General features: G+C 47.5%; 1 protein-coding gene across 1 annotated transcript in view; it reads left to right on the forward strand.

Annotated features, from left to right (window-relative positions):
• The first annotated feature begins 1,372 nt into the window (after positions 1 to 1,372).
• micall2a (mical-like 2a) overlaps positions 1,373 to 24,382 on the forward strand; it is a 76,038-nt gene continuing 53,028 nt past the window's right edge. Inside the window, exons 1-2 of the mRNA XM_069923223.1 lie at positions 1,373 to 1,601; positions 22,083 to 22,131. Coding sequence (XP_069779324.1) covers positions 1,459 to 1,601; positions 22,083 to 22,131 — 192 coding nt within the window. The 5' untranslated portion in view covers positions 1,373 to 1,458. The remainder of the gene's footprint in view (positions 1,602 to 22,082; positions 22,132 to 24,382) is intronic.

Consider the following 24,382-nt stretch of genomic DNA (forward strand, 5'->3'; position numbering starts at 1 on the left):
GCCAAACAATTTTTTTGCCTAGTCCCCCCTGACCTGCACCTAGTCCATAGCCCTCCATACCTCCCCCAACCATGTCCCTGTCCAAATTCTTCTTAAATGTTAAAACTGAGCCCGCATTCACCACCTCAGCTGGCAGCTCATTCCACACTCCCACTGCTCTCTGTGTGAAGAGGTTTCCCCTAAACTTTTCCCCTTTCACTCTTAACCCATGTCCTCTGGTTTGGATGGACTGTTCCCTTCTCCTTCTGAGCCTTTCCTGAATCTTGAATAGAAGGTGGCGGGTTAGTGAGGGGGCATGGTAGAAGATGAGAAGGCTATGCAGAGAAGTAGGATGGGACAGTGATAGGTGGGAGGGAATATAGGAGGGGCAGAGAAGGAGGGTAAACATGAAGGGCAAGGGAGGAATATGTTGGGGTAGTGAGGGGATATAAAGTAATGGTGGTTTGAGTGACAGGAAGGGAAAGGTGTTGCATGTAGGGTTGTGGTGAGAATGATAGTGAATAGGGAGGTGGGAGGGATGGGAAGAGCAGAGGAAGTTGGTGGAGGGGGAAAGGGTGAGGAAGTATTAGATACTATTTTGCCTCCTGTGAGGATTACCGGGAATGAGAGCCATGAACTGCTTCCTGAGTCACATGTGGGAACATGATATGGGATTATTATACGATTAGTGTAAGTGGGTAAACAAAGAGAAGGTGGAGGGACTCAGCAGGTCTGGCAGCATCCATGGAGAAAAACGGACAGTCGGTTTTGGGTTGAGCCCCTGTTTCAAGACAAAGGAAAAGGGCCCTGATGCAATAATTGACTGACCATTTCCTTCCATGGATGGCTCCTGACCTGCTGAACTCCTCCAGTCTGTTCATTAATTTCACCACCTTCCGTTTACTTGGATGGTTGTAAGTAGCACAGATACCAAGGGCCTGTTCCCAAGCAGTATTCCTCTGGGAACGTAGTCACTGGCTAAGCTGCAGGAGAATGGGAGGGGACAGGCTTGGGACAGGAACTATCTCAGCATTAGTGGGGGGGTCAACACCAGCATGGCCAGTGTGGGAGGAGCCAAGATCAAGGTGGGAGGGGCTATAACGGGTTGGGCGGGGCCAACTTCAATGTGGGAGGGACTATAACATGGGACGGGAGGGGCTGGTCAGGGCTTATCAGGGTGGGCGGGCCAATAGGAGTATGGGCGGGGCCGCCGTGATCAGGCTGGGTGGGGTTGAGTTGCTCTGCCCTTCCCTGCCCGGAGTCGCACGGCGCTGTGTGTTGGGCTGGGCTGGGCTGGGCTGGGCTGGGCGGCGAGGGACTCGGCTCCCGGCTCCGGATCCTTGCTCGTTACTTTTTCGGCTCCGGCCGGACTCGCTCTGCCCCTGGAACCTGCCTCCAAGCGCCGGCTCCAGCACCCGCGTTCTCTCTGCTCGCCCCTGGACCTCCGTCTTGGGCGAACTTCCGACACCCCGGGCACAGATGGCCGCGATCAAAGCCCTGCAGCAATGGTGCAAGAAGCAGTGCGAAGGGTACGACAATGTGGAGATCACCAACATGACCACCTCTTGGCGGGACGGCCTGGCGTTCTGTGCCATTCTGCACCACTTCAGACCCGATCTCCTGTGAGTCCTGGGTTCACGGGCCAAGTGCTGGCTTCTGGGGTGAGAGAGAGAGAGAGTGTGTGAGAGTGAGAGAGAGTGTGTGAGAGTGAGAGAGAGTGTGTGAGAGTGAGAGAGAGTGTGTGAGAGTGAGAGAGAGAGTGTGTGAGAGTGAGAGAGAGAGTGTGTGAGAGTGAGAGAGAGAGTGTGTGAGAGTGAGAGAGAGAGTGTGTGAGAGTGAGAGAGAGAGTGTGTGAGAGTGAGAGAGAGAGTGTGTGAGAGTGAGAGAGAGAGTGTGTGAGAGTGAGAGAGAGAGTGTGTGAGAGTGAGAGAGAGAGTGTGTGAGAGGGAGAGAGTGTGTGAGAGGGAGAGAGTGTGTGAGAGGGAGAGAGTGTGTGAGAGGGAGAGAGTGTGTGAGAGGGAGAGAGTGTGTGAGAGGGAGAGAGTGTGTGAGAGGGAGAGAGTGTGTGAGAGGGAGAGAGTGTGTGAGAGGGAGAGAGTGTGTGAGAGGGAGAGAGTGTGTGAGAGGGAGAGAGTGTGTGAGAGGGAGAGAGTGTGTGAGAGGGAGAGAGTGTGTGAGAGGGAGAGAGTGTGTGAGAGGGAGAGAGTGTGTGAGAGGGAGAGAGTGTGTGAGAGGGAGAGAGTGTGTGAGAGGGAGAGAGTGTGTGAGAGGGAGAGAGTGTGTGAGAGGGAGAGAGTGTGTGAGAGGGAGAGAGTGTGTGAGAGGGAGAGAGTGTGTGAGAGGGAGAGAGTGTGTGAGAGGGAGAGAGTGTGTGAGAGGGAGAGAGTGTGTGAGAGGGAGAGAGTGTGTGAGAGGGAGAGAGTGTGTGAGAGGGAGAGAGTGTGTGAGAGGGAGAGAGTGTGTGAGAGGGAGAGAGTGTGTGAGAGGGAGAGAGTGTGTGAGAGGGAGAGAGTGTGTGAGAGGGAGAGAGTGTGTGAGAGGGAGAGAGTGTGTGAGAGGGAGAGAGTGTGTGAGAGGGAGAGAGTGTGTGAGAGGGAGAGAGTGTGTGAGAGGGAGAGAGTGTGTGAGAGGGAGAGAGTGTGTGAGAGGGAGAGAGTGTGTGAGAGGGAGAGAGTGTGTGAGAGGGAGAGAGTGTGTGAGAGGGAGAGAGTGTGTGAGAGGGAGAGAGTGTGTGAGAGGGAGAGAGTGTGTGAGAGGGAGAGAGTGTGTGAGAGGGAGAGAGTGTGTGAGAGGGAGAGAGTGTGTGAGAGGGAGAGAGTGTGTGAGAGGGAGAGAGTGTGTGAGAGGGAGAGAGTGTGTGAGAGGGAGAGAGTGTGTGAGAGGGAGAGAGTGTGTGAGAGGGAGAGAGTGTGTGAGAGGGAGAGAGTGTGTGAGAGGGAGAGAGTGTGTGAGAGGGAGAGAGTGTGTGAGAGGGAGAGAGTGTGTGAGAGGGAGAGAGTGTGTGAGAGGGAGAGAGTGTGTGAGAGGGAGAGAGTGTGTGAGAGGGAGAGAGTGTGTGAGAGGGAGAGAGTGTGTGAGAGGGAGAGAGTGTGTGAGAGGGAGAGAGTGTGTGAGAGGGAGAGAGTGTGTGAGAGGGAGAGAGTGTGTGAGAGGGAGAGAGTGTGTGAGAGGGAGAGAGTGTGTGAGAGGGAGAGAGTGTGTGAGAGGGAGAGAGTGTGTGAGAGGGAGAGAGTGTGTGAGAGGGAGAGAGTGTGTGAGAGGGAGAGAGTGTGTGAGAGGGAGAGAGTGTGTGAGAGGGAGAGAGTGTGTGAGAGGGAGAGAGTGTGTGAGAGGGAGAGAGTGTGTGAGAGGGAGAGAGTGTGTGAGAGGGAGAGAGTGTGTGAGAGGGAGAGAGTGTGTGAGAGGGAGAGAGTGTGTGAGAGGGAGAGAGTGTGTGAGAGGGAGAGAGTGTGTGAGAGGGAGAGAGTGTGTGAGAGGGAGAGAGTGTGTGAGAGGGAGAGAGTGTGTGAGAGGGAGAGAGTGTGTGAGAGGGAGAGAGTGTGTGAGAGGGAGAGAGTGTGTGAGAGGGAGAGAGTGTGTGAGAGGGAGAGAGTGTGTGAGAGGGAGAGAGTGTGTGAGAGGGAGAGAGTGTGTGAGAGGGAGAGAGTGTGTGAGAGGGAGAGAGTGTGTGAGAGGGAGAGAGTGTGTGAGAGGGAGAGAGTGTGTGAGAGGGAGAGAGTGTGTGAGAGGGAGAGAGTGTGTGAGAGGGAGAGAGTGTGTGAGAGGGAGAGAGTGTGTGAGAGGGAGAGAGTGTGTGAGAGGGAGAGAGTGTGTGAGAGGGAGAGAGTGTGTGAGAGGGAGAGAGTGTGTGAGAGGGAGAGAGTGTGTGAGAGGGAGAGAGTGTGTGAGAGGGAGAGAGTGTGTGAGAGGGAGAGAGTGTGTGAGAGGGAGAGAGTGTGTGAGAGGGAGAGAGTGTGTGAGAGGGAGAGAGTGTGTGAGAGGGAGAGAGTGTGTGAGAGGGAGAGAGTGTGTGAGAGGGAGAGAGTGTGTGAGAGGGAGAGAGTGTGTGAGAGGGAGAGAGTGTGTGAGAGGGAGAGAGTGTGTGAGAGGGAGAGAGTGTGTGAGAGGGAGAGAGTGTGTGAGAGGGAGAGAGTGTGTGAGAGGGAGAGAGTGTGTGAGAGGGAGAGAGTGTGTGAGAGGGAGAGAGTGTGTGAGAGGGAGAGAGTGTGTGAGAGGGAGAGAGTGTGTGAGAGGGAGAGAGTGTGTGAGAGGGAGAGAGTGTGTGAGAGGGAGAGAGTGTGTGAGAGGGAGAGAGTGTGTGAGAGGGAGAGAGTGTGTGAGAGGGAGAGAGTGTGTGAGAGGGAGAGAGTGTGTGAGAGGGAGAGAGTGTGTGAGAGGGAGAGAGTGTGTGAGAGGGAGAGAGTGTGTGAGAGGGAGAGAGTGTGTGAGAGGGAGAGAGTGTGTGAGAGGGAGAGAGTGTGTGAGAGGGAGAGAGTGTGTGAGAGGGAGAGAGTGTGTGAGAGGGAGAGAGTGTGTGAGAGGGAGAGAGTGTGTGAGAGGGAGAGAGTGTGTGAGAGGGAGAGAGTGTGTGAGAGGGAGAGAGTGTGTGAGAGGGAGAGAGTGTGTGAGAGGGAGAGAGTGTGTGAGAGGGAGAGAGTGTGTGAGAGGGAGAGAGTGTGTGAGAGGGAGAGAGTGTGTGAGAGGGAGAGAGTGTGTGAGAGGGAGAGAGTGTGTGAGAGGGAGAGAGTGTGTGAGAGGGAGAGAGTGTGTGAGAGGGAGAGAGTGTGTGAGAGGGAGAGAGTGTGTGAGAGGGAGAGAGTGTGTGAGAGGGAGAGAGTGTGTGAGAGGGAGAGAGTGTGTGAGAGGGAGAGAGTGTGTGAGAGGGAGAGAGTGTGTGAGAGGGAGAGAGTGTGTGAGAGGGAGAGAGTGTGTGAGAGGGAGAGAGTGTGTGAGAGGGAGAGAGTGTGTGAGAGGGAGAGAGTGTGTGAGAGGGAGAGAGTGTGTGAGAGGGAGAGAGTGTGTGAGAGGGAGAGAGTGTGTGAGAGGGAGAGAGTGTGTGAGAGGGAGAGAGTGTGTGAGAGGGAGAGAGTGTGTGAGAGGGAGAGAGTGTGTGAGAGGGAGAGAGTGTGTGAGAGGGAGAGAGTGTGTGAGAGGGAGAGAGTGTGTGAGAGGGAGAGAGTGTGTGAGAGGGAGAGAGTGTGTGAGAGGGAGAGAGTGTGTGAGAGGGAGAGAGTGTGTGAGAGGGAGAGAGTGTGTGAGAGGGAGAGAGTGTGTGAGAGGGAGAGAGTGTGTGAGAGGGAGAGAGTGTGTGAGAGGGAGAGAGTGTGTGAGAGGGAGAGAGTGTGTGAGAGGGAGAGAGTGTGTGAGTCTGGTGTGAGTGCTGTGAGAGGGAGTGAGTGTGTGAGAGGAGAGAGGAGGTCGTGTGAGAGGGAGAGAGTGTGTGAGAGGGAGAGAGTGTGCTGCGAGGGAGAGAGTGTGTGAGGGGTCGAGAGTGTGAGAGGGAGAGAGTGTGTGAGGGGAGAGAGTGTGTGAGGGCGAGGAGTGTCGTGAGGGAGAGAGTGTGTGTGTGAGAGGAGGAGTTGTGTGAGATGGGGAGAGAGTGTGTGAGAGGGAGAGAGTGTTGTGAGAGGGAGAGAGTGTGTGTGTGAGAGGAGAGATGTGTGTGGAGGGGAGAGTGTGTGAGAGGGGATAGTGTGTGCGAGGGGAGTGTCGTCGCGAGGGAGAGAGTGTGTGAGAGGGAGAGAGTTGTCGATGGGGATGAGAGTGTATGTGAGAGGGAGGAGTGTGTTGAGAGGGAGAGAGTGTGTGAGAGGGTGAGAGTGTGTGAGAGGGTGAGAGTGTGTGAGGAGGGTGAAGTGTCGTGAGAGGGTGAGAGAGTGTGGGAGGGTGGAGTGTGTGGGTGAGAGAGAGTGTGTGCGGAGAGAGTGAGAGTGTGTGGGAGGAGGTGAGAGTGTGTGGGAGAGAGTGAGAGTGTGTGGGAGAGAGTGAGAGTGTGTGGGAGAGAGTGAGAGTGTGTGGGAGAGAGTGAGTGTGTGGGAGAGAGTGAGTGTGTGGGAGAGAGTGAGTGTGTGGGAGAGAGTGAGTGTGTGGGAGAGAGTGAGTGTGTGGGAGAGAGTGAGTGTGTGGGAGAGAGTGAGTGTGTGGGAGAGAGTGAGTGTGTGGGAGAGAGTGAGTGTGTGGGAGAGAGTGAGTGTGTGGGAGAGAGTGAGTGTGTGGGAGAGAGTGAGTGTGTGGGAGAGAGTGAGTGTGTGGGAGAGAGTGAGTGTGTGGGAGAGAGTGAGTGTGTGGGAGAGAGTGAGTGTGTGGGAGAGAGTGAGTGTGTGGGAGAGAGTGAGTGTGTGGGAGAGAGTGAGTGTGTGGGAGAGAGTGAGTGTGTGGGAGAGAGTGAGTGTGTGGGAGAGAGTGAGTGTGTGGGAGAGAGTGAGTGTGTGGGAGAGAGTGAGTGTGTGGGAGAGAGTGAGTGTGTGGGAGAGAGTGAGTGTGTGGGAGAGAGTGAGTGTGTGGGAGAGAGTGAGTGTGTGGGAGAGAGTGAGTGTGTGGGAGAGAGTGAGTGTGTGGGAGAGAGTGAGTGTGTGGGAGAGAGTGAGTGTGTGGGAGAGAGTGAGTGTGTGGGAGAGAGTGAGTGTGTGGGAGAGAGTGAGTGTGTGGGAGAGAGTGAGTGTGTGGGAGAGAGTGAGTGTGTGGGAGAGAGTGAGTGTGTGGGAGAGAGTGAGTGTGTGGGAGAGAGTGAGTGTGTGGGAGAGAGTGAGTGTGTGTGTGTGTGAGAGAGCGAGTCTGAGAGAGAGAGGGGGGGGTGGGTGGGAGTGAGAGTGGGGGGGTGGGAGGGAGAGAGGGAGCGCGAGTCTTGGCTTGTTGAGTGGATCTCTGCTCCAGCGTTTGGACTGAATCCTCTGAGGCAGTTTCTCGCAGACCCGGCTCTGCTGTGTGTGAACGCCGTTACAGATACCCTTGGAAACAAAAGTGAAACACGGAAACGTGCAAACGCGGTGATTGCAGAAATCACACACAATGGCTGGAGAAACTCGGGAGGTGCCACAGCCTCGTTGTCTCCTCTGGGTGCCGGAGACCTGCTGAGTTTCTCCAGCAATTGGCTGGGCGTACAGAGTCATCGGGCTGCGGGGTCCGTGAATAGTGGGAACGGTAGGAATTGTTGCGGTTGGGGTCCTGTTTAGTGACCGGATGGTGACGGGACTGTGACCTGTGAGATTTGTGACTTGTATTCACTGCCTCCAGATGTTTCTGCGAGAACAGAGCATTAATTTTGTTAAAGGATGATATTTGCGTTTGTGTGGCTAATGATGACCAGCTGCACAGATTTCCCCATAGACTCGGCTGTGGCGTTTCCGAGATTGGGTAATACAGGGAAATCAGCATTTAACAAGTTACATTCCTTCATGTAAATTAATCCCATCGCTTCTTCCAACCCCCAAACACCCGGCAAACCTAAGCACTCCGGCTACCATCCGTCACCTGGCAGAGAGTGCACAGTCAATGCCCACACACTCTCTCACACACATTCCCCAACTGGCTCCTGTCTTGCCCATCCCACCTTATCTTTGGACTCTCAATATCCCTTCTCCACAACCAGTCTTGATGAAGGGTTTTGACTAAAAATGTTGACTATTCTTTCCCTTCCCCTCCTCCAGTCTCCTCTGATGCTGTTCATGCCAGTGAGTTTCTCCAGCAGATTTTTTTGGCATCAATCAGTGAGTTATCTCTGATGTCTTGGCCAATGTCACCCAATATTTTACAAATCAGACATCTGCTTGTTATCAATTTGCCTGGTCTACATACATTAAGCCACTGTGCTCACTACTTTAGTAGAGTGAATACACTGTGGAAGTACCTCATTAATTAAAATGGCTTGGTCGTCCCAGAAAGGGATATGCGGAGCTAGCTAGTTGTTTTCAAAGTGATTAGCTGCTTTGCATGTGAAATGGACATTGAAAATGTGCTCTGTGTCACAGGGTTACATACAAGTAAAGGAGGAGAAAGTGAATGGGGGATTTGCCCTCTGAGGATCTGCCCTGAATTCAGAGGGCTGAATAATCTCCTTGGTCATAACAAGCACCCTTCTCCAATGAAAGGAAGCAAGTCAGGCTGCATCCATGGAGAGGTATAGACGTTGTGGTCGCCCAAGTTTTAGAACCTCCCTGGGAATATCACTGTTCCTAATGGAGATGGCCTTCACCCCTTTGGGCTCATTGCATGGTTGCCAAGATAAACGTGGTCTTCATTCTTCAATGCAGACTGAACACCCTCGAACCAGATCTGTTGGATCACTCTCGGGTTTATGACTCAGACTTATCCTGGTGTGGGGAAGGGGGGTGTCTTACAAACACTATTGTTTCAGAAGAAATTCAGCAGGTCAAACAGTGGACAAAGTAATTGCATAACCAATTATTCAGTTTTGAGCCCTTCATCAAGATATGAGCAAAATGTAGGCAGGCACTTCCAAACCAAGGCCACCCATAAAGTGGAAGCACAACATCTAATAATAAAGAGTGCCTGGGCACTCTTTTTAACTGGATGGCATTAACACAGATGCCTCTGGTTTCTGTTTGACCTCTCCCTGTTTTGTCCCATCCCATTCTCCTTTTCTTCAGCTCTCCACCCCCTTCCCCCTCCATTCCCAGAGCCATTGCCCTCCCCTGTTTGCTGTTATGCCCTCCCTTACCCACCAAATGCCTGTGGGTCTATGCTCCTCCCCCCACCACCATGTTATTCAGGTGCCTGTCTAGATTTTGCTCATGCCTTGAGGAAGTTGATGAAATGTTGTCAAGTGAGAAATACTGCAGTCAATTTGCATCTAATTGAGTCCTAAAGTGAGAATGCCAATATATTCTGGTTTATTGCTGTTGGTTTAGCAGAATGCAAACCCTGGCTTAGCTTCTCAACCCACCAACTCCTTTCCCATTGTCAAGACAAATGTTGACCAGGACACCAGGATTAATATCCCTGTCCCTCAATGCCTCATCTAAACCAGAGCATTTCCAAGAATGAAGCATTCCATCAACGAAATGCTGGAACACAAGTTTAGGTATCTGGAGTGTGATTAAATCCAAACCTCCTACTGTTAAGAGTCAAGAGGACCCCAAAACCCAGCAGCAATAAATATGCACCACAACAAAGGGTTAATTATCTTTGAACATGAAATTAGAAACAAACTTTAACTTATCTCTATTGACTCACTTAACCTACTTAACCCCCTTCTAATTCCAAGCACAGGTGTGTGTAATGTGTGTGTAAGTTTGGCAAAGCTCTTTGGTTCACAGTCCAATCTCACTGGTTGCAGGCAATTCTTGTACTGTGCACAGAAGTTAGCATTAACAAAGTTCACCAGGCTTTGGTGCTTAACAGGCAAATGGTTACCACTCAGGAGGGTTCTTGCTGGTTTTCAGAGAGAGAGTTTTTCTTGTTCCACGACATCAACAGAGTTCCTTTCTGTTCCTCCTATTCCAAGGGAAACACCAGACAGCCAGTCCTCTCCTTTGACCAGGCTGTCTTCCAAAGCTTCCCAGCTTGTCCCACATAGATCACATGACCTTCCAGACAGTATATTCTGTTTTCCAGACAAAGCTGCTACTGCCTGTTGTTACATTTATTGCCTTTTGCAAACAACATCCATCATGAGTCTCCTGCAAAAACCCTGTGCTTCAAAGCGCCTGCGTGCGACCCGCTCCAACAAACCTCTCCTAATTTATCTCCCAAACACAAGTTGCCTGTTCAGTCTTTGTTAGGCCATGGTTAGTGCAGCACAATATTATTACAGCACCAGTGACTCGGGTTCTAATCTGTCACTGTATGGAGTTTGTATGTTCTCCCTGTATCCGCGTGGGTTTGCTTCAGATTCCTCCTGGTGTATTTGGGCAGAGTGGGCTCATTGGCTGGAAGGACCTTTTAACAGTGCTGTTTAAAATAGTCCCCACTCGAAGCATTGACTGCCATTTCTACTGACACATGCTGCCTGATCCACTGAGTCCCTCCAGCTTCTTACTATTTGCTCAAGAGTCCAGCATTTGCGGTTTTTGTGTTTCTCATTCGAAGGTGTTGGGCAAAGGAAAAGAGAAGAACATTTAATCAGATTGTGGCTGTGGAGCTGTAATATCAATCAGACCTTTCTCACACTGAAGGCTCCAGGCTTCAGTCGGTCTTTAAGTGAAATGGGTGGGAACTGAGCCAGCCTTGAGGGAATCATTTGAATTAGAATATGAATGGAAGTCTTAGAGAGGAAAAAGAAACAAGTCTCCTCTAAACCACAGCGGACAGGTCTCTGGCACTACTCCACAGCGGACAGGTCTCTGGCACGGAGTCTGGCATTGTGGTTAAGAAGGGAAGGGTGGAGAAAAGGTGAGCTGTTGTGACGGGGATTCAATAGTGAAGGGAAACAGATAAGAGGTTCTGTGGAAGAGATGGCAAATCCCAGATGCCTCCCAAGTGCCAGGGTTCCAAGATCACAGCAGATCCAAGAGGGAGGTTGAATGACATGGTTGGGAAAGGTGATGAGTGATATGTGAGATTTAAAAAAATTTTCACACTATGAACCAAATTAACCAAAATGCACACAAACATTTCCCTCTTGAATATACACAGTGTCATTTTCTTCCCCTTTTTCCCCCTCCCTCTTTCCACTCCCCTCCCTACCCACTAAACGTTCAACAAGTGATTTGTGAGATTTAAGTAAGGTTCAGTGGGTTCACAGAGAAGAGAGTCCAGACACAAGCTAACAAACCAGGAGTAATCTTTATTGTACACATGGGGGAAACTAACGGGGAAAACAAAACACATAGGCATTTGCATCGGATAAAGCAATCTCTCTGATACCAGTGGCTGTCTACTCTCTTTGTTATGCAATTGTAGTAATATACGGTTAGTAACACACTAACATGACAGGAACTTCAGCAGACACTCCCGATCCCTGTACCCTTTTTAACCTCAATAGAGTTTTATAAGTAAATTGTACATAGGTAATAATAAAGTATAGGTATCCAACAAAGTAGATACACTACCAAATATGGCAACAAATACATTGAAAAAGACATAACATGTAAAAATTATGCTAATAATCTAACCCCTCCCTTGTGAAGTTATTGGTTGAACATATATAATACAATATTGAAATAGGGAAAAACAAACCACAAACACAGGATCGAAATAATCTTAAAAATTATGAAAATAATTAAGAAGAGAGTGCCACCCAAAATGTTATTAAAGCAAAATCCTTTAATTTCTTTTACAATTAACAATTCATTTTTTGATATTGCGTGTAACTGGAATAAAAAGGATTGTTTTTTGGGTTCTGTCCTTTTGACCAATTGAAAGATAAATATAAAATACCAAAAATAATACTATTTTTATCTTATCAACTTAAATAATCTTTAAAAAGAAAGTTAAGATTGAATTTTAGACTTCCTGAACAGTCACTTTGAATATTTAATAACTGATACGTTTATTAAAAGATTTATTACTAATATGTATATAAAATTGCAAGAGACCATGCAGAAAAAAGATCTTTTAAATCTAAATTGAGATGGGAAAGAGATTTAAATATACAATCCAAGAACTAGGGTCAAAATTATGTTATGAAATTGTAAATAACACAATTAATGTCAGATATCAAATGGTACGATTTAATTTTTTACATCCATTATATTATACTCCACATAAATTACATGGACTTAATTCAAATGGCTGTGATCAATGTTTTAGATGTAATAAAGAGGTGGGAACCTTTTTACATGCTGTATGGCAATGTGAAAAAATGGAAAAATTTGGGGAAGATCTGAATATTTTACTGGGACAAATTTTGAATACGCAAGTTCCAAAAATAATTTTGTTCGGGGCTATTCAAGATTTGAAGTTAGATATTTATCAGAGTGTGGGAGTAGCAAAGAAATGTACGGCGGTAACGTGGAAACTAGACAATGTGGGGTTGAATAGATGGCAAATGGAATTACTAAATTGTATAATTTACGGAATCAACCAGAAAAATTTTATAAGATTTGGAAACCGTAAATGGATTTCATTGGTAAGAGTTCATCTGCAGCGCCCGCTGCTCCTGCTCCAACTCACGCTAGTTAATTTAAGGTTTAAGATTATATTTGTAAATTTGAAATTTAATTGATCAATGAATGATATATGATAAATTCAGGTAGGCTTTTTTTCCTACTTATTTTGGGGGGAGAGCAGGAGGGGAGAAAATATAAAATATTCTTTTTGCATCATTTTACTATTCTGTATGATTATGGATAAGTATGTTGTCCCGCATCGGACTTGTCAGCCACAAACGAGCCTGCAGCTGACGTGGACTTTTTACCCCCTCCATAAATCTTCGTCCGCGAAGCCAAGCCAAAGAAGAAGAAATGTTGTATTTGTCATTGATGCAAATGAAAAATAAAATTTCAAATAAAAAGGACCCGATAAAATTAAAAAGTTAAAGTTAATTTCAGTAGTAGAATATCTAATGTTTTCCAAAGTCGAACATGTCATCACGTCAGATCGCCACTGAATACGAGTAGGAGGGACAGCATCTTTCCATCTCACTAAAACAGCTTTTCGAGCGATAAGGGGAGCAAAGGCAACTACATGGGATTGGAGCCCAGACAAATTCAAGTCAGTTGGCTTCCTCATTCCAAACAGGGCAAGAAAAGGATTAGGAATGAAGTTAATATTAATATTAAGAACTAAAAACGTTATGAAAAATACTTTCCCAATAATTGGAAAGAGAATAACATGACCAAAACATATGAAACAATGTGCATGCCAATCCCTGTACCAATGGGGTGTAACTCAGTTTTAGGTAATGCATGGTTACTAACACTCTCTTGCATGAGAGGGACTTCAACACACACTCCTGATCCTTGTACCAACTGGAGCTGCGGCTCAATGCTAAATATTTCCCCACAATACTACAGTACTGCTTTAAGTGTAGTGCACACCTTACCAACGACTTGTCCAGCGATGTCCACAGTTTGCAACTTGGTGAAGAGCAGGGTACGTAGTCAGTACCAAGGAGCAGCAGGAGTGTAAAGCACATGACTGGCCTTTAAAGTGCAGTAAGCTGGAGAGTCCAGCCCAGGTAACCAGTAAGTAAATTTAAAGGGGCCAATGGTCAGGTGTATATGAATGGATGGGTAGAGTCCATTGGTAGGTGATATGACTTACAACTAACTTCCAGATGGAGAGGTCATGTGACCTTACACATTCCCACCAAATTCCAGATGGAGAGGCCACATAATCCTCCACAATCCATGTGGCAATGAGGTCCTGCAAAGAAAGTTCGGGAGATAGGTGCCAAGTTGAAGGATGGGACCTGCATGGTTGTGATCTCAGGATTGTTACCCATCCTATGTGCTAGTGAGGTAAGAAATAGGAAGATAATGCTGCTTAATATGTGGATAAAGAGATGGTGTAGGAGGGAGGGCTTCAGATTTCTGGATCATTGGATTCTTTTCCAGAGAAGGTAGGACGGTTTGCATCTGAACTTGAGAGGGACTAGTATGTGGGAAGATTTTTTCGTGCTGCTCCAGGGGTTTAAACTTGATTTGCAGGGGGGATGGCAGCCAGAGAGCCAGAGGCAGACTGAGGTGGGTGGTGGTGGTATCACTGGACAGAGTGAAGGCAGCAACGTTGGACCTGGGGGGGGGCTGGGGAGTGGCAGCTGCATCACTGGACATGGGTGTGTGGTGGCAGTGTCACTGGATGGGGGAGGGTGTGGCAGCATGGATGGGGGTGTGGTGGTGGCGTTGCTGGATGGAGGGGGGTCTGGTGGCGGTGTCGCTGCTCGAGGTGGTGTCAGTGTTGCTGGATGGGGGTGATGGCGCAGGAGTCAGTGGTGTTGCTGGCAATGGCATTGCTGTATAGGGGCTGACAGCGAGGTGGTGGCGGTGTTGGATGGGGATGGCAGCATTGGCATTAGCACCGTCGCTGGATGGGGTGGGGGGAGTGGCAGTGGCAGTGCTGGATGGATAAATTTAGATCTACGGGCTGTAGGTTGCCCACCCCTGGCTTAGAGTGTGGATTGGCATGTGGAATTATGACATTGTGCCCATTAGTGAAACTTGGTTGCAGGAGGGGCAGGTCTGGCAGTTCAATGTTCTGGGGTTTCAGATGTGATGGAGAGTGAGGGATAAAAGAGGGGAGGGATGGCATTGCTTGGCAGGGAAACTATCAAGACTGACTGGAGAGCTCGTGTACTGAGCATATATGGGTGGAGCTGAGGAACGGGAAATCTATAACTGCATTAATGGGGTTGTATTATAGACTGCCCAATAGTCAGTGAGAATTGGAGGATCAAATCTGCAGAGAGATAGCAGACAGCTGCAGGAAACATAAAAATGTGACAGTAAATGACTAGCTTTCCGCATATCGACTGGGTCTCCCATACTGCGAAAGGGCTCGCAGCTTGTCAAATGTGTTCAGGAAGGTTTTCTAAATGAATATATTGAGGTACCAATTAGGGAGACAGTGACCATACTGGATCTCCTATTAGGGAATGAGTCAACACTGGTGATGGAAGTATGAGAAGGAGGACACTTCGGGCCTTGTGATCATAAAGCCGTTAGTTTCGTAATTATGGAGAAAGATAGGTGTGGTCCTCGGGTTGTGATTCTCAATTGGATAAAGGCCAATTTTGAGGAAATGAGAAAGGATCCAGAAATCATGGACTGCAGCAGGATGTGCTTGGTCAATGAGAGGCTTTCAAAGGTGAAAATGTGAGAGTATAGGGTAATGAAGAAGAGTGAGGTGCGTGGCAACAAGAGGCAAATGAGGTATTTGAGGAGTATAAAAAAATGCAAGAAAAAAAAACCTAAGAAAGACATCAGGAGGGTGAAAAAACATGAGGTTGCTTTGACAAACAAAATCCTAAGGGCTACTGCAGGTATATTAAAAGGTTAGAAAGGGACAAAACTGGTCCTCTTGAAGATCAGAGCAGTTGTCTGTGGATGGAGCTAAAAGACACAGGGGAGATCTGAAATGAATTATTTGCATCTGTATTTATTTAGGAAACTGGGCACAGAGTCTATGGAAATGAGGCAAATAAGCAATGAGATTATGGAACCTGTACAGATTAAAGAGGATGAAGTGCTTGATGTCTTAAGGCAATAAAGGTGGATAAATCCCTAGGCTTGACAAGGTACAAAGGTTCCTTTTATTGTGACATAATAATATATAAATATATAATGTACATGATATACTTCAAATTTTGTGCCGTATGACAGAGTTGCCATGAGCATTGCCCAGCGCCCCAAACAATATTCCTTTATGTCATGTAATAGTAAGAGAAGCAAAAGACTGTCCCTTCAGAGTCGGAGTGTCTGCAGCCGGACACTCCTGTTCGATTCATTGGCAACTTGAGCTCCAGATCCAAACCTCTAACATGATCAGCAAGCCTTCAGCGCTCGAGGCCCATCGGAATCCTGTCTTTCCCTCAGTACCCTCTCGAATCCCGGCTCTGATTCCCTGGTTCCCATGAGCCAGTAGCCCACAGCCTGTGTGGTTCCTTCAGCTGCTGAGCCCCTTGCTGGGCTGCTGCCGTGGTGATTGTCCTGTAAGTTTGTCTCTGACACTTCTTCTGTTTCTATTCCCTCAAAGCTTGAGGGAGACTACAGTAGAAATTTCAGGGGCCCTGGCAGATGGCCTTAGCCATGGGTGAGGTGTTGGAGGGTAGCTCATGTTATTCCGTGGTTTAAAAAATGCTTTAAAAATAATCCTGGAAGTTATAGGCCAGTGAGCTTGATATCAGTGGTGGTTAAGTTATTGAAATATGTTCTAAAAGATCAAATATCTAAGTATTTGGATAGACAGGGATAGATTCTCTAAAGCAGCTTTCATCCAATGTGCAATCTGTACACTGCAATTAAAATTCCTCATTTCCCACATTCCTTAAACTTGTGTGGTTCTGTTCCTGTGGGGCAGTAAATTTCCAAAGTCTGTTTACTTGGAATACTCGTGCATTTTTGCAATTACTGCATGAAAAAAACAATCCCTGTAAAAATATGGAAGATGTCTTCTGACACATGGAGAAAGAATGAGTTCCCCAGCCATTGATACCAGGATGATCCAAAACACTTTACAATCAACAAATGACAAGTTTGAAATATTGTCACTGTCGTATCGGTGAATCTGTTCCCAGCAAGCTCTCAAAATGTAATGTGCAAAACTCAAAAAGCCATCATGGTCCTGAATAAGTCCTGCAATGTGTCTCATGTCTCCCTGAAACATTGCTCCACTGACCTTAAGCAAATGTCCTCTGGTATTGGCTATCCATGCCTCATAATCTTGGACAACCAAAGTCACCTCTCATCCTCTATCACTCCGAAGCTGAAAACCTTTCCACGGCACGGCTGGTGTAGCGGCTGGTGCAACACCTTTCAGAGCCAGCGATTGGGATCAGGGTTTGAATCCCACATTGTTTGTAAGGAGCTTGTATATTCTCTCTGTGTCTGCATGGGTTTTCCCCAGGGGCTCCAGTTTCCTCCCACTGTTTGAAACGTACCGAAGGGCTTAGGTAAATTAGGCTCAAGGGCACATGCTGTGTGTCTAAACTTAAAATTAAAGTTTAAATGTAAATTTGAAAATCTTGTCCCTCTTTCTCTCAGATCTTCTTCTTGAGGTGTGATACTTGGTGTCATTTGATCACAGTTGTTCAGCCCATAAAGCTGTTGTCCCAGTGATCCAGAGCTCATACGATCTCCACGTGACCTTAACCCGAGTGGTCTGGTTTTGTCCCACGGATTCAAGTCTCCTCGCCACCACCCCCCCCCCCCCATGGCCACCAGCCCTGGACTCCCCTCAGGGTGCTGCCCTGCTGTGGCCTTCACTCCCTTGGCCACTGCCTCCAGGGTGATGGTGGGTGCTATGGTCTCTCTTTCCCAGTTTTCTCCTCCATGTGACTGAGAGTCCTCCAGCACCCTCTGCATCCCAGCCAATCAGAGTCATGGTGTCACTGAGGAACAGAACGGGAAGAGGTGTGGGAAACGGGGTCAACTATTGGTGGAGATGGCATTTCAAGAGATTAAATTAACTTGTTGGGCATTGGAGTTTATGGGGAGCTATTGATTGGCCATACAGTGGCCCGGGGAACAACCCTATCCCTAATCTTGAGGTTTGTGTGAAATGGGGTACTTAAATTGTACAACATGAGTGTCCCAACTAAATAGGAACAGGTTGCCACCCTTAGTTTGGGAAATTAGTTGTAATTCCTGGAAAAGCCAGGGCAATCCTGTCAACCCTTGGGCAACGTCTCCTGTCACTGGAGCGATGACTCACTCCTGGTGTGTCTGTTCTGTTTGGGTGTGCTTTCAGGGCTTGAATGTATAACTTTCGAACTCGAGAAGAAAGGAGGCAGGGGTGCCTTCATTGGGACCCAACTGAGACTGTTAACGCGAGCAGGGGGAGGACAGGCTACGTAGGGTCCTTATGGTTTGAATCCCTATTTAGTGTGGCTGGATTTTGGAGTATCAGCCTGGGTCCTCCTGTTTTCCCCTCCCCCACCCACTGGCTTCTCTTCCCCTTCCCCCCCATTCCCCGGCTCCTCTCATGCCCCCCCCCCGAACCCAGTCCACTTGCAGCCACCCTGGCCCTGCTGTGTTGCAGAAGGCAGGTGGACAAATTAAATGCACCTCCCTTGGTTAAGCAATAATGAATTTAATTTAATCATCGTAATGGGAAATAGTGATTATGTGGGGTTCTGGTCGCCAATGCTACAGAGGCTTACAACAATGCCCTTTCTATAAATAGCTGCCCATGATGCATCACAGATCAACTGCTATTTTCTGCTATGGAACCCTGTCAATTGTACAATTGCTGCATGTTGACTTATTTGCTCTGGGTTGTTTTTTTTAAGACGCAAAACATGTAACAGGCTCTTCCGACCCATGCCCTCCAAATAAGCCATTTAACCTACAACCCCTGTATGTTTTGAAGGGTGGGTGAAAACTAGAGGAAACCCATCGAGTCGAGGAGAGAACGTGCAAACTCCTTGCAGACAGTGCTGGATTCAATCCCGGGTCACGGGCACTGTCATAGCATTGCGCCAACTAATGGCTCTCTGTTATTCCACTGTGAGGAACTCCTGACGGTTAGCAGATTGTCTTGTGTCTCTCCGATGCCCCGATCCAGTCTGTCTCTCAAGGAGAGATGCTGAATCCTAACTGGTGCAATCGTGCCTTTGTTCAGGCTGGTTTGAATGACTACAATGGCCCTCAACTCCACCTTGGTTCTGTCTGTCTTGATATTTTGAGCATGTGTGTGACGTTTTATTCATTCTCAAGTTCCCACCCCAAGGTGACAATTATCTCGCTACACTCTGGAATGTAGGTGAACTTGTTAACCACAGTGAAATTGTGCTGATATTTTTGGGTGATGGGTAAAGGATGTTGCCCCTGATGCCGATTGCGATGAATTTATTCCAAGATGGAGAATTTATTCTTTTAACTTTTGCACTCCTGGGACATCCTAAAACATGCTGATGAAGTGTGGTAACTGTTTGAGGAAACATAATCCTGCAAAATTGTGCATGGCAAACTCTTCAAGCCATCAATGAGATCAGAAAGTCCTAGTTAACCGACAGGTATTTCTCAGGACTCTGGGAGAATGGCTCTCCTCTTTCCAGGGTAACACCCTGGAATCCTCTACCTCCAACTTGTTGACACATGTGACTTTAGCTTCATTTGGATGTCCACCTAAAACAATGGAAGATGTGGCCAGGAGTCAGTTTGATGCTCAGATCTCCAAAGTGAGGCATAAGACCTGAAGCTTTGGTCACTGTGCTACAGGAAAGATGTCGTTAAGCTGTAGAGGGTGCAGAGAAGATTTACGAGAATGCTTTCCAGGACTCTAGTCTGGTGGGGGTGGGGGGCTTCTGTTCACTGCTGAATGGTCATGCAGTGAACATGAAGCACCAGTGTAAGAATAAACAACTTCTCAATGACTGGTGACTGGATAACCTAATAGGCCTCAGAGACTGCTCTCTCCTTGCCAATTACCCCCTTGGCACCTACCCCTGTGACTGCAGGTGATGCTCCACTTGTGCCCACACCGCCTCCCTCACCACCATTTGGGGCCCCAAACAGTCATTCCAAGTGAAGCAACACTTTACTTGTGGATTTGCAGGGGTCATCTTTGTGGCCTCCTCTACATCGGAGAGACTGGGCACAGACTGGGAGATCGCTTCGTTGGGCACCTCGGCTCTGACCGCCTCCATAACTAGTGGCCACCAAATTCAATTCTGTGTCCCAGTCCCTTGCTAACACATCTGCCCATGGTCTTGTGCGCTGCCAGACTGAGACCACCTGCAAATTGAAGGGTCTTGCATTTGAGCATTTTTATCATATCCAATTAACACCTTTGGCCTGTTGGTCTGGACTCCTTCCCCCTCCCATTCTTCCACCTTTCTCTCTGTCTTCATTGAGATGCCAGCTTGCTTTTTGCTTATACCTTGAAGAAGGGCTCAGGCCTGAAACGTTGGTAAAAGCTCCTATGGACCCTGCGAGCCCGGCCGAGTTCCTCCAGCATTTACTGTGTATTTTTTTACAACAATCACAGTGTCTGAAGACTTCCGTGTTTCACAAACTTGCAATTGTACCCACCTTTACTACTTCCACTGGCAGCTGGTTTCCATGTACCCACTTCTGTGTGGCATTTTCTATCCCTTTAAATTCTTCCCTTCTCACCTTCAACCAATGCCTTCTCAAAGACCAGAAGACGTAGGAGCAGAATTAGCCCATTCGGCCCATTGACTCATTCTAATCATGGCTGGTGTACCTTTCCTCTCAACCCTGTTCTCCTGCCTTCTCCCCTCCAGTTTTAGACTTCTCTGGGATAAAGACAGACTATCCACCTTATCTCTGCCCCTCATTATTTTCTAAACCAATCCGTCTCCTTGTAACTCAAGCCTCTCCTGCCTCTTCTCATTAACTCAAGGCCTCCAGCTTTTTTCACATCCTTGTGAGCCTAACCCCATCAGCTTAATCTCATTCCTTTCTACAGCGTGGTGACCGGAACAGGACGCAATAGCCCATCCTTGTGAGCCTAACCCCATCAGCTTAATCTCATTCCTTTCTACAGCGTGGTGACCGGAACAGGACGCAATAGCCGAGGTGTGGTCTTGCTGCAACTCTTGCACTCAATGCCATTGCCAGGCAGCCATCTGCTGTCTTCATCACCTTGTCGATCCACGTCCCCTCTTCCGGGCCTCTCTGTTCTACAGCATCCCTCGGACCCCGCTATTTACTCAGGCTGCAGTTCACTGGAGCATCGATCTGGCACCTCTGGGGGTGCAGCTCCAGCACCTCGTGGGGCTGCTCTCTGGGCACATTATAGGGAGGCTCTGGCACTTCATCATTTTTAGTGAGCTCCAGCCCCTAAAATATTAGCACTATATTCCCTGGACAGGAAGCCCTGCCCTGAGGTTTAACGTACACCAACAGATCTACATGGGCCCTCTGAAGGGAGATGGAGTTACAAGTCAAGTTTATTGATATCTGATTATACAAAATACAGACCGACAAAACCGCGTCCTCAGTGCAAAATATGCAGACACACAACCAGGCAAAGCACACACACAGACAAACACTTCACATGCAGGACAAGTATACATTCATCCATACAAATAAATAAATAAACATAGTTTCTTGAATACGTGAATTTCTTGTGGTCAGTGTGAGCCGTTCCTTTGGTCGTTCAGTGTTCTCACTGCCCATGGGAAGAAGCAGTTCCTCAGCCTGGTGGAAATACTTCTGAATCTCTTCCCTGATGGGAGCAGCTGAAAGATGCTTTGTGCAGGGAAGAAGGGGTCCTCAATGATTTTGCACCCCTTCTTCAGACAACGATACCAGTGGATCATGTTGAAGGGGGTGGAGGGAGACTCCAGCGATCCTCTTTGCCACTCTTATGGCCCCTGTGGATTGATCTCCGATCCATTTCTCTGCAGTAACCGTATCACAGCATGATGCAGCTGGCCAGGCCACTCTTGTTAGAGCTCTTGTAGAAGGTTGGCATAATGGTGGCTGGTCACCTTGCCCGCTTCAGTCTTCAGGAAGACTGTTGCACCTTCCTGACAAGTGAGGACATGTTAAGTGTCCACGGAAGGTCACTAGTTAAGCGAACTCCAAAGAACTTGGCACTCTCCACGACAGAGTTGTTGATGTGCAGGGAAGGGTGGTCCCTCATTGTCTCCTGAAGTCTACGATCATCTCTTTTGTCTTGTCCACGTTGAGATCCAGGTTGTTACTCTGTAGTGTGACTCATCGTTGTTGCTGCTGAGGCCAACTCCTGTTGTGTCATTTGCAAACTCGATGATGCTGTGGGAGCTGGATCTGCTGTTGCAGTCTTGAGTCAATGGCGTGAACAGGAGTGGGCTGAGCACACAGCCCTGAGGTGTGCCATCGCTCAGCGTGATGGTGCTTGACATTCTGCTACTGAACCAGAAAGAATTTCTGTTGGAAAGTCCAAGATCTGGTTACAAAGAGGAGTGTTGAGTCCTAATGAAAACAGCTTTTCCACCAACCTCTGGGCAGTGACTGTATTAAATGTTGAGCTGAAGTCGATGAACAGCAACCTGGCATATGAGTCATTGTTCTCCAGGTGGGCCAGGACGAAGTGAAGTGACAAGGTTTCTTCTATAGACGAACTGAAATGGGTCCAGCGTCTCTGGGAAGCGTGCTTTGATCAATTCCATTACCACATGGTCAAAGCATTTCATAATGGTCACTGCCATAGGGCAGTTGTCATTGAGGACTATTATTCTCACCCTCTTAGGTAACAGGGTGATGGTGGCTGTCTTGAACCCTGTGGGAATGATGGACTGTTTTAGTGAGGTGCTGAAGACGTTCGTTAATATCAAATGGACTGCGCAGTCCTTTAGTGCCTAACCAGACATGTTATTTGATCCCACTGCCTTGGCTAGGGTTCTCCTCACCTCGGCCACAGCTATGCAGGGGGCCCATTCGTCGGGGGACACAGAGCTCTCTTTGGCGTCATCCTGTTCTTCTCATTATGCAGGGTAGATGTTCATCCTGTCTGAAAGGGAGACTTCTAAACATAATTAATACTACATCTAAGGGCACACTCTATGTAAAGGCACACTCTTGATATTGACTCCAATTCTGTTTAAATTGCAGAGATTTTAAATCGCTTAAGAAAGAAGATGTTTTTGAAAACAATAAGTTGGTAAGTGGAGGAAACTTTCTTGTCTGACTTTCTTCGGTGAGAAAATAAAATACTACAGATTGTGGATCGGCGACATAAAACAAGAAAATCCAGAGGTGATGAGGGAGAGGGAAAGGGGGTTAGCATTTCTAGATCAACCATTCTTAGGGGAAGACAAATGGATTGCTAGATTTATAGAACATATATTAATACAGGCTTGTATTGGTTGAAAATAAGTCCAGCACAGAGTGCAGAGCTCTGCTGGACCCGGCTCTTAATTCCACTCCCAGATGTTGTTTAAGTGGGATTAGGATTTCTATTTAATTTAATTTAGAGATACGGAATGATAACAGGTTTTTCCACGAGCGCCAGTTTCCTCCCACGCTCCAAAGACAATAAAACCATAGAACATTACAGCACAGAAACAGGCTTTTTTGGCTCTTCTAGTCTGTGCTGAACTTTTTTATGCCTAGTCCCACTGACTTGCACCCAGGCCATACCTCCCCCATCCATGTACCTGTCCATATTCTTCTTAGATGTTAAAATTGAGCTTGCACTCACCACTTCAGCTCATTCCACACCCCCACCATATCCCCTAACCTTTTCCCCATTCACTCTTAACATAAGAACATGTTCTTATAATAACATAACAACCCATGGTTTGTATCTCACCTACCCTCAGTGAAAAAAAACCTACCAATATTTACTCTGTCTAGCCCCCTCATAATTTTAAATATATCAAATCACCCCTCACTTTTCTACACTCCAGGTAATAAAGTCCTAACCTGTTTAATCTGTCCCTGTAACTCAGTTCCTGAAGTCTGGTCAACATCGTAGTAAATCTTCTCTGCACTTATCTTTCCTGTAGATGATCAAAACTGACACAGTACTCCAAATTTGGCCTCACCAATGTCTTGTATAAACTTTAACATAACATCCCAACTCCTGTAGTCAGTACTTTGATTTATGAAAGCCAATATGCCAAAAGCTCTCTTTAAAACCATATCCAACTGTGATGCCACTTTCAGGGAATTATGTATCTGTATTTCCAGATCCCTCTGTTCTACTGGACTCCTTAGTGCCCGACCATTTACCGCATCTGTCCTTTCTTGGTTTGTCCTTCCAAAGTACAACTCCTCACACTTGTCTGCATTAAATTCCATCTGACATTTTCAGCCCATTTTTCCAGCTGATCCATCTCCCTCCACAAACTTTGAAAACCTTCTTCTCTGTCCACAGTGCCTCCAATCTTGTGCGTCATCTGCAAACTCGCTGACCCAATTTCCCACATCATCATCATCCAGATCATTAATATAGATGACTAACATCAATGGTCCCGGCACTGATCCCTGAGGCACACCACTAGTTCCAGGCCTCCAGACTGAGAAGCAATCATCCACCACTAATCTCTGGCTTCTCTCATCCAGCCATTGTTGAATCCAGTTCACTACTTCGCCGTGAACACCTAGCATCTGAACTGTCCTGACTAACCCTTGCCAAAGGCCATATTAAAGTCCATGTAGACATCTACAGCCTTTCTTTCATCTATTTTCCTGGCAACCTCTTCAAAAAAGTTCTATAATATTGGTTAAACATGACCTGCCATGCACAAAGCCATGTTGACTATCCAAATAATTGTATATTTGATCTCTATATAATTTACCTACTACTGTCATCAGGCTCACTGGCCTATATTTTCCAGGGTTACTTTTAGAGCTTTTTTTAAACAATGGAACAACATGAGCTACCCTCCAATCCTCCGGCACCACAGCTGTGGCTAAGGACATTTTAAATATTTCTGCCAGGACCCCTGCAATTTCTACACTAGCCTCCCTCATGATCTGAGAGAATATCTTGTCAGGCCCTGGGGATTTATCCACCCTTATTTGCTTTAAGACAGGAAGCACTTCTTCCTCTTTAATCTGTTTTGGTTCCATGACCTCACTGCTTGTTTTCCTTACTTCCCATGACTCTGTGCCCTTTTCCTGAGTGAATACTGATGGAAAAGAAACATCTAATTCCTCTCCCACCTCTTTTGGCTCCATACAAAGCCGACCACTCTGATCTTCAAGTGGACCAATTTTGTCCTTTACTATCCTTTTGCTCTTAAAATACCTTTCTTGAGGTGTTTTCTTGCATTTTTTATACTCTCAAGTACCTCATTTGCTCCATGTGACTGTACCTGCTGTACACCTCTCCTTCCAAACCAGATTCCCAATATTCCTTGAAAACCAAGGATCCCTATACCTTCTAATTTTGCCTTTGATCCTCA

The sequence above is a fragment of the Narcine bancroftii genome, chromosome 3, assembly GCF_036971445.1.
Source record: "Narcine bancroftii isolate sNarBan1 chromosome 3, sNarBan1.hap1, whole genome shotgun sequence".
Classification (NCBI taxonomy): domain Eukaryota; kingdom Metazoa; phylum Chordata; class Chondrichthyes; order Torpediniformes; family Narcinidae; genus Narcine; species Narcine bancroftii.